This window comes from Nelumbo nucifera, chromosome 1, assembly GCF_055504915.1.
Source record: "Nelumbo nucifera cultivar China Antique chromosome 1, China Antique-T2T, whole genome shotgun sequence".
NCBI classification, from domain to species: domain Eukaryota; kingdom Viridiplantae; phylum Streptophyta; class Magnoliopsida; order Proteales; family Nelumbonaceae; genus Nelumbo; species Nelumbo nucifera.
In genome coordinates this window covers 147,146,524-147,156,196 of record NC_142649.1, presented here as the reverse complement: position 1 = coordinate 147,156,196, position 9,673 = coordinate 147,146,524, and the positions used below count along the sequence as shown (strand labels likewise).

General features: G+C 42.0%; 1 protein-coding gene across 1 annotated transcript; it reads left to right on the top strand.

Annotated features, from left to right (window-relative positions):
* Positions 1-240: 240 nt before the first annotated feature.
* RTL1 (RNAse II-like 1) lies at positions 241-2,827 on the top strand. The gene is made up of 3 exons (XM_010245826.3): positions 241-873; positions 2,077-2,223; positions 2,329-2,827. Exons 1-3 carry the CDS (start codon positions 433-435, stop codon positions 2,584-2,586), a joined length of 846 nt encoding a protein of 281 aa, XP_010244128.1. The 5' UTR covers positions 241-432; the 3' UTR covers positions 2,587-2,827.
* The last annotated feature ends 6,846 nt before the right edge of the window (positions 2,828-9,673 follow it).

Below are 9,673 nucleotides of genomic sequence, written 5' to 3'. Positions count from 1 at the left end.
TTATGTTCCCTAATCTCAAACGCTGTACACGTGTCCATCCAAAGCCACGGAGCCACTGTTGGTAATTAAGTGGGCCATAGTAGTTCAATGATCCATGTGACACAGCGGTGAAAGCACTATAGTTTGATGATCCACAAATTATTTGGATGGTTATTTTTTTTTTTATAAATATGAACAATTTAAGACATATTGTAGATGGGAGTGGAGACAAATTGAACCAACCTTATAAAACGCCATTAAAACTTCGGAGTTCAGAGTTCATAAGGAGCGACCACTCGGACCAGTGTTTCCGTGTTTCCATCTCGCTCTATATTCTCTTTCTTAGAAGCGTCTGAGTACTGTTTAGGAGTTGTTGAGAAAGAAAAGGAGAGTTGTTAATTGTTTCTTCTCTAATCTCTATCTATTGGTAAAAGCTTGATTCGAGTGAGAAGGATGAGATTAAAAGAGGAAGAAGGAGAAGGAAAAGAGTCGTCTACTTCCCTCTGTTCCCTGTTAGAAGAAATTTGTTTGGGAAGAATGAGAGAAAAGGAACGAACTGAGTCGGAGTCTCTGCTACCGAGTCTCGATGGTGTGGAAGATATTTTGCGTTACAAGTTTAATAACAGGAGCCTATTAGAAGAAGCATTCATCCACCCTTCGTACCACTATCCAGAGAAGCCGTGTGTATCCTACGAGCGGCTGGAGTATGTGGGAGACTCCGTGCTCAACTTGCTAATGGCGAAAGAGCTGTTTCTGTTGTATCCCGACCTATCGCCGGGGCCGTTAACAAAGCTACGAGCGGCGAACGTCGACAACGAAAAGCTTGCACGGGTGGCGATCAAGCACGGATTTCATCGCTATATACGCCACAAATCGCCTTCTCTCGAGGAACAAGTAAAAATCCTACCACCTGTAACTCTTTCGTCCTCTCGATTTGTGTCTTTAGTTTTCTTTTCAAACCTTATATAATCAGCTAACTACCACCCTGCTTTCTTATGTTTTTTTCTTCAATCCGATCAGATAATATAACTCTTATTCAGAAAAAGTAATCAAGATTTCTGGGTTTTCTTTCTCTGGGTCGTGATAAGTGAACTCGTGATGTTTCAGTCGAGAGGGGGGTGTTTGTTTTAGTTACGTTTCGATCGGTAAAAGTATCCCTCGTTGTCTCAAAAGCTAAAATCTTTCATAGGGGACCACTGGATGGTGGGCCCTGGGCCATTAATATATGAAACGTGGCAAGTTGGAGACTTTAATCTGTGGGCTTCTGCCTGGGCTGCCTATCTTCGGAACCACCGCCTAGTTTAATTAATCGTCCATTCGTCCTCACTCCTCACGTTCAACCTTCAACCGTCTAGACAGTTCTATAAAGCAACTTGAAGATGCCGTCTCTCCGGTTTGTCAATTTATTAGCGTCAGCCGTAAGCCCATGCCATCAGGCCCATCAGTCCATCACCCCCTCGAATTTCGAATTGGCTGAGTTTATTTTCGTTCATTCTAGGAAGGTAGCTCTCGTCCTTAATTGAAGTAGCGATTTTTTTTTTATCCTTCTTCTTCTGGGTGGACACCCAATCCATGATCATATAATCCAAGTTTGAGCTTGGAATTTGAAGAATTGTCCAACATCTGTGTCTTAATTAAATGCAACTTTCATCGGTTCCATCCTTGGATCAGTGGGTTCTCACCGACCAGATTAAAAGAAAAAAAAAAAAACATTTGATGTTGCTTTCCTCTTTCCTTTATCAAATCAATATCAATTGGTATGCATTGAAGTTGAAACTTGAAACGTCTCAGCATGCAGACGTAACTATTATCTTCTCTTCCACATGGAGGTGACTTGTAAGGTGGGCAAAAATCAATTAGTTTTTTCTTTGTTTTTGATAGAAAGCCCAATTCAATTGGTTGCATAGACTGTAGACCCATTTGGTTCATATGTATGAGCTTCTTTTTTTTTTATTACTTGGTCATTATCTTGCTGATTTCATGTAGTATAAAGCTCCCAATTTCCTTTTTGTTATTTACTTTGGTAGGTATCTAGTGATTTCATACAATAGAAAGCTGCAAACTTACTATTGTTTGATTTTCGATGGACTTGTTCAGATCCGAGAGTTCAATGAGGCAATTTTGGCATACCCAGTACACTCCAATGGCCTTATTGACACACCCAAGTTCCTTGCAGATATCGTCGAGTCTGCAATTGGGGCTGTTTATCTTGACAGTAATTTCTCCCTGGACAGTGTGTGGAAGGTATCTCTATCTTTCTCTTTCTCTCTCAAATTCATTTGGGTTTTCTTTATCTGTTCAAATGCGTTGTTGGAGCCTCCCTCTCAAATTCATCTGGATTAAAAACAGGTGTTCAAGGGTTTGCTGGAGCCGATGATTAGTCCACAGACATTAGGTATGCATCCAATGACGGAGCTCATGGAGCTATGTCAAAAGAAAGGAATGCGGGTACGGTTCGTGGATGCGTGGCAACAAAATACAACCATCGATGTTTTAGTCGATGGCATTTTGGTCGGGAGTGCCAACTACAGCTTAAAGAAAGAAATTGCCCAAAACCGTGCTGCCAAGGCTGCCCTGGACAACCTCAAACGTACATTATTGAATTAGCTCAAATAACCACCAAACTCACCGTATAATATTGCATCCCCCATTTGAATCTGTTTTGTTTTGTTTTGTTTGTTTTTTTTTTTTTTCATGTCCTTTAGGGAACAAAAGAAGAATTTGATGAAATTCTAATCTTATGTATATCCATATTGTAATTACATATGCTTCTCTACAATGGTGACGTGATAAACCCGCATCCATCACGGCATGGTTTTCGAACTACCATTGATCCGGACGGTGGGATCATTCAGTCCGGAAACTATCTAGGCAATCAGTTTTGTTTTATCCTAAATGTGGTCTTTGGCAAAAACCGCTGAATCGGTCAACGATTCATTGACCTGGGCAATCAAATCGTTGACTTGTTGACCCGTTTAATGGTTTTAGTCATTCATTTTTTTTTTTTAATTTTTATTGTCAGAACAGACCATCCGTTCGAACTGGACGGTCAAACCGTCAACCCGAAAAACAATGGCCAGAACAGTTCTGTTTCCAGGTTATTTTTTTAAACCATGCATCACGGAGGCCATCACGAACTTGTCATACACTTGCAATGAGCTTGAAGCCATTGCGGACACCTAGTGGACTAGCAGAAAACGTCAAATTAGCTCTGATGTCACCCACGCCATGTCGATGCAAGAAACAAACGAAGGGAAGTAGTGCATGTGCACTATGAGAATCCTTGGATGAAAGGAAACTTTGTCCTAGGAAGATCTTGCATGACACGTGGTGAACCCTCAACAATGTCTACTTAACATCTGACATCAAATCGAAAATCCCCTTTCCAAGTAAGAGTCAAACCCCTTTTGGCCCCTTCCCTTTAGGGCCTTGGGATCTTCCCTTATAAAAGGAGCATAGATCATAACAAACACACGATTCTATCAATATATATAAGATCCTTGCCTACCTCTGCTACTAAAGACCTCTAGCCTTTTTTCATCCTTCAAGGAGACCATTGCACTCCGCTTTACCACACCACTTATGTTAGAATCTCTGGTTCTTGCCCTTGATCACGAAGAATGGCCACCCGAAGAATCGATCTTTCCCCTATCCCAAAGGAGCAACACATAAACCCCAACAACTCTAATATAGAGCTTGAGGAGCAAGACAATCAAGAGATGGCATAGCAGACAAACATCTCCATCCTATCCCATAAGGTCTATAGCATTGAGTCCCACTTCGATCGAATAGAGCAAATGTAAGCAAAGATGCGAAGAACCTTGCAGCTACCATTACAAAGGTTGATGACTCCCCAACACCCTCCTTTTGTCTCTATAGAACCATCTGCATTCACTCCTTCCAGTCGTCATGTGGCTTCGGCTGAGCAGTACTCACTCAAAACCGACCACCCATCTATGCCCATCATAGTACAGAGAACCCAGTGCTCTACCGCCAAACAAGCACAAACAACAACACGTAGCCTAGCCATCATTGTTGCACCGGTTAGCCGGATGGAGATCAGAGAATACATGCAAGGCCTGAGATTCATGAGCGGAGCTCAAAAAGAAGTTTTTATCCAAATGGTTCACCCTAGAGCGAAGGCTAACCATGGCTGACCTTCGCAACACAGAGCAACGTGCTGAGGAGGATCTCTTGGCCTACGTCATGTGATTCTAGAAGTTGACCCACTCAATCTTCGAGGAACATGCGACAGAGAAAGGATTTTGTGGAACAATGCATGCAGGGGATGCATCTTGCCTACAGAATTGAATGTGGAGGTGGAAACCTTCAACCAACTATGGAAGTGTGCCGAGAGAATAGCACGGACAATAACTGCCCCCGGAGCAACTACCACCACACAGAGAATACTTTACAATAAGCTTGAAGTGTATGCGGTGGATCACAAAACCCGTGGCACAAGAGGGCCTAATCAAGAACCATATTATTGCGGTAGTAGTCGACGGGCCAACTCACTCCAACCACCCCCACCAGCATTACCCTGCAACAAAAGCAAAGTAATCATGATTATGAACAAGCTAGTGGAGGATCAAGTAATCAACTTGCCACCCCCACCAGCCAAAATTGACCCGAAAAGGACAGACTCGGACCCCGCTTGTGCAACTTTCATCAATAAACAAACCATGGATCTCATGGACTGTTTCACCCTATGACAGTTTTTTGTACAAAAGGTCAAGTTAGACAACTACATCAACAAGAAGCCCGCTCAAATGGAAATCGATCCCTTCCCATCACACTCACTAGGGCAGCATTAACATGGTCGGGGCAACCACTAACGGAGACAAGGATATGCTGATCCAGCTTTTCGAACAAAGCATAGAACTCCAACAGTTCTTCAGCAAGCAAGGGGTGAACAACACAGTTCAAAGACTCACTGTTAGGGCACTTGCAAAAGCATTCAAAAGGTCTCTTGAGCCACATCGCATGGATAAAATCAAAGTGGAGTTCACACTAGAGGACATGCTTGCGACAGACCCACACTACAATCATCCCCAATACATAACAACCAAGATAGGGGCTACGAGATGCGATGGTTGCTGGTTGACCAGGGAAGCTCTGTCAACATGATCTCTGTCCATACATTGTGACTAATAAGCATACCCCGTGACACTATGAAGGGCCTACCTATAGAAGTCATTGATTTTAACGGAAATGCGTCTGTCACAAAAGGCTCACTGATGCTGCTAGTAGTCATCGGCCCTTTCTCTATAGAACAGGAATTCCAGGTTGTGTTAGGAAAGACTTTGTATCATGCAATACTCGGCTGGCCACTAATACATGGCCTGGCACTAATCCCCTCTACTTGCCACCAGTGCATAAAAGCAAAATACAAAGGAAGAATGTCAGGATCCCTACCACCATGTCCCGTTTGAAAGGTCCGCAGTGCACCTACAAGACATGACTTATTACACCGAACTCGCTGTGAACAGAGAAATGGAAGTGACTAAAGTCGAAACACTGCGATTACCGGAGCATCAGAGTGGGCCTCACACGACAGTAGAGCAGAAGAAGCGATCCATATGCATTAAGAAGACCGACGAGTATGGGAAAATCTATTACACGATTATTGAGGAATATGAAGAGGTCGGTCCTTTTGTCACAAAGAAAGCTATCATGGATGTCTGATTTACAAAGCAATTTGTGTACAATAATTGTTGTAATATCTCTTTTTCTTATCAATGAATCCACCGCATTCCTACACTCAAAACTACTTCATGAACATCATACCAATTGAATCACAATACAACAATGTCACAATGCTCACATCGCAAACAGAACACAACTCATCACAAGAGAGCACAACAAAACAAGAGGTACATAATGCAATATCTACTCTCACCAAAAACAAATAATCATGAATAAATAACTAAAACCTCACCCACAACAGGAGCAACATGAAGAAACAATAGAATATTATGATGAAATCCATGCGCCTCCTAAGCACATGCAAGACTCACATAGCACAGTAGAAGAATCGTTAGAAGAAATCAACATGGCCACAAGAGAAGGAGATAAGAAGCCATTATACATATCTACCAAATTAGATCAGAAGGAAAAGACGAATCTGATCAACCTTCTGAAAGGTACTAAACTTGTTCACCAATTGTAGATTTAGCAATTCTATTAGGAAACTTACTAAACCATCTCCTCCTCCACGATTGATAGAATTTCAGGATGTACTCGCATGGTCATATAACCAGATGCCAGGACTAGAACTGACACTGGTCAAGCATTCACTCTGCATCGACCCCAAATCCAGACCGTGAGGTAGCCACAAAGGGTGTTCAAACCAGAAGTTGCCCTAAAAATCAAAGAGGAAGTTGAATGACTCCTAAAAGTAGGCTTCATAAAACCCATTGCACATCCACAATGGCTGGCTAATGTTGTCCTGGTCAAAAAGTAGAACGACTAACTAAGGTTAGTATACACACCTGAACTCTACTCCATTAGCACTACTATATCTAGTACATGACAACTCCTCACCTCCCGAGTTCCCTAGGTACTGTGTGGACTTCAGAGACCTCAATAAGGCTTGCCCAAAGGATGAATTCCCGTTGCCCAACATGGAAATTCTCATTGATGCCACAATTGGGAGTCAATTGTTTTTATTCGAAGATGCCTATAGTAGTTACAACTAGATCTACATGGATCTCGTAGGTGCATCCCACACAGCATTTAGAACGCTGATAAGCAACTTTTACTACAAGATGATACCCTTCATCCTAAAGAACATTGGAGCCACCTACTAGAGAGCCATGATAAGCGTCTTCTACGATATGATGCATAAGAAGATATAATGTTACGTGGAAGATATTGTCGTGAAAGCCATGTAAAGAAAGGACCATAGTGAGGTACTGAGGATAGTGTTCATATGGTACCGATCCTTCAACCTGAAACTCAACCCCTCAAGTGTGCATTTGGAGTGTTATTGGGAAAGTTCCTAGGATATTGGGTCAATCACACTGGAATCCACCTAGATGAAAGCAAAGTGAAGGTTGTCCTAGACCTACCTCCCCCAAGAAATGAATCGCAACTCAAGACATTCTTAGAGAAGGTGTCCTACCTAAGGAGATTCATTCCTGGTCTCGTTCATGCCGCATCTCCCCTCCTAAAACTAACCAAAAAATCTATAGAATATAGATGGTCATTATAGCATCAGAACACCTTTGACTGCTAGAGTATCAGAAGCCATAGGGTGCCTGCTAGCACAGGAAAACGACGAGAAGGTGGAATGCCCCATTTACTACGCTAGTAGGACATTGGAGCCAATAGAAAAGAACTATTCACACATGGAACAATAATGCCTATCACTTGTCTTCGCAACCCAGAAGTTCAGGCACTACATACTAGGTCAAAAGGTGGTCTTGATAGCAAGAAATGACCCTATCAGATACTCCATAGACAGACCACCGCTCTCCGGGTGGCTAGCCAAATGGATGATGCAACTGAGTGAATATAGTATTGATTACACCCAGCCCTGAGCAATCAAATGCCAAGCCATTGCCAACCTACTAGCAGCTTTCCCATCCAATAGTGATTTCCCCATATATAATGAAATACCAGGCAACCTTCCCCTGATCACAATAGTAGAAGATCTCGAATGGACTCTGACCTTCAACGGTAGTAGCACCGACTCCTCTGCAGGTGTAGGAGTGACTTTAACCTCACCCACTGGCGAAACCTCAACATACTCTTTTAAACTACAATTCCCCTGCTCCCACAATATCATAGAATACGAGGCCTTGGTGTTAGGTTTAATAGTCATAAGGAAATCTGAAGCGAGGAAAGTGGTGATTAAAGAATTAAAGCTGGTAATAGGACTAATGAGGGAGACACTACAGTGAAGGAGTTGATGATCCTTCCATATAGAACCTTGATCCAAAACCTGACCAAGGACATGGACATGATCTATGAAAACCAAAATAGAGACAAAAAATAGGTATACAAATGCCTTAGCCACACTAGGTTCCAAAATTCAATCAAGTGAAAACCCAGTTAGCATAATCATTCAAACACAAGGCGAACCATCAATAGAAAGACAGGCGCACTGGGTCAAATCTAAGGACACTATCGAGAAGGATGATTGAAGATAGGCCATTGTCGAAAAACCAAAAAATCCCACAGTGCAAGATAATAGGGTGCTATTACGATACCAATTAGTAAACGAGGTATTATATGACAAAATGGTAGACGGAGTCAGAGCTTGGTGCTTAGGACTCGTAGAAGCAACTATAGTGCTAAAAGGAATGCACAACACTTACTGCAAAGACATTACAACCCCACTGTATCGTAGACTATAGAAACTAGGGTACTACTGGCCTAATATGAAAAAGGATGCGGCCAAGGCACAGAACAACTATGATTAGTGTATACCGGAGACTGACAAAAATGCCTTACCATAGTCGATGTAGACTACAAAGAAGCAAATATAGCCTTCCTCAGAGATGGAGTCCTACCTCTTGATCTCCCATCGCGGAAAAAGATCTTGTCCAAAATCAAAAGGTTCTGTTTACAGGACGACATGCTTTATAGAAAGTCTTACACAAGAAAGCCTTTGTGATGCCTACCAAGCAATGAAATAGAAGAGGCCCTAGAAGCAACCCATAACTCTGAGCTAGCCGCCCATCAAGGGAAAATGGCTCTACACAACCACCTATTACATTTGGTGGACACTTAGAAACATGTAAGGCGATGCCATACATACCAAATACATGGCCTGAAGATACATTGGCCTGCCAATATGCTCCACCCCATCATTGCACCATGGCCTTTTCACACCTGGGGTGTTGACCTAATAGGCAAAATTTACCCACCCTCTAGGGGGTACTACTTCATAATAGTTGCCATAGACTACTTCACCAAGTGGCCAAAAGACATACCCTTAAAGAGGATTTGTACAAAGAATGTGGCCAATTTTCTAAGGCAACACATCATCCACAAGTTCGGAGTCCCAATAAAATTCCTCATGGATAATGGTTATTAATAAAAACCAGGAAGTCTATGACTTATTAGGACAATATGGGGCATGTTTGGGAACCTCAACAACTTATTACCCACAAGGAAATGAACAGGTAGAGGCGATTGACAAAACCCTGTTAAAGATGCTTAACAAAATGGTCATCGAGAATAAAAAAGACTAGGCTAACAAGTTATCTGAAACACTATGGGTCTACCGCACATCGCTCAAGAAGAGCACATAGGCAACACCCTATTTCTTAGTTTACAGATACGAGGCAGTCCTACCAACAGAAATACAAGTAGTTTCAACTAGAGTAGCTTATGCGATGGGAGAAAACTGTTTCATACCAAAGAAATGAATCAACAACTCTGCGATAAGCTGGAATTTGTAGAAGATCGAGAAAAGTCCCTCCAAAGATAGATTGTGTTATGGGATCCATGCACCAACGAACAGGACGAAACAATGAATGGTCACTGGCCCAAACTGTATAATGAATAATGTCTTCTTTTGTACAATGAACCATCATGCAATTATTAATGAAATTTTCTCTATTCTCTAATGTGTGTGCATCAAATCACTAGAATTTGCTCCCCTTTAGTCATATGAAACTCCACTATTGATCTATTATACTTGATTCATTAGGTCATTGTTCTTTTATACTAATTATTTAACATG

Bases quoted from the DNA above. Each gene is read 5' to 3' on its own strand.
- RTL1 (XM_010245826.3), top strand. From the start codon at position 433: ATGAGATTAAAAGAGGAAGAAGGAGAAGGAAAAGAGTCGTCTACTTCC. The intron at 874-2,076 runs GTAAAAATCCTA...GGACTTGTTCAG, and splicing joins CGCCTTCTCTCGAGGAACAA to ATCCGAGAGTTCAATGAGGC. The intron at 2,224-2,328 runs GTATCTCTATCT...GATTAAAAACAG, and splicing joins CCCTGGACAGTGTGTGGAAG to GTGTTCAAGGGTTTGCTGGA.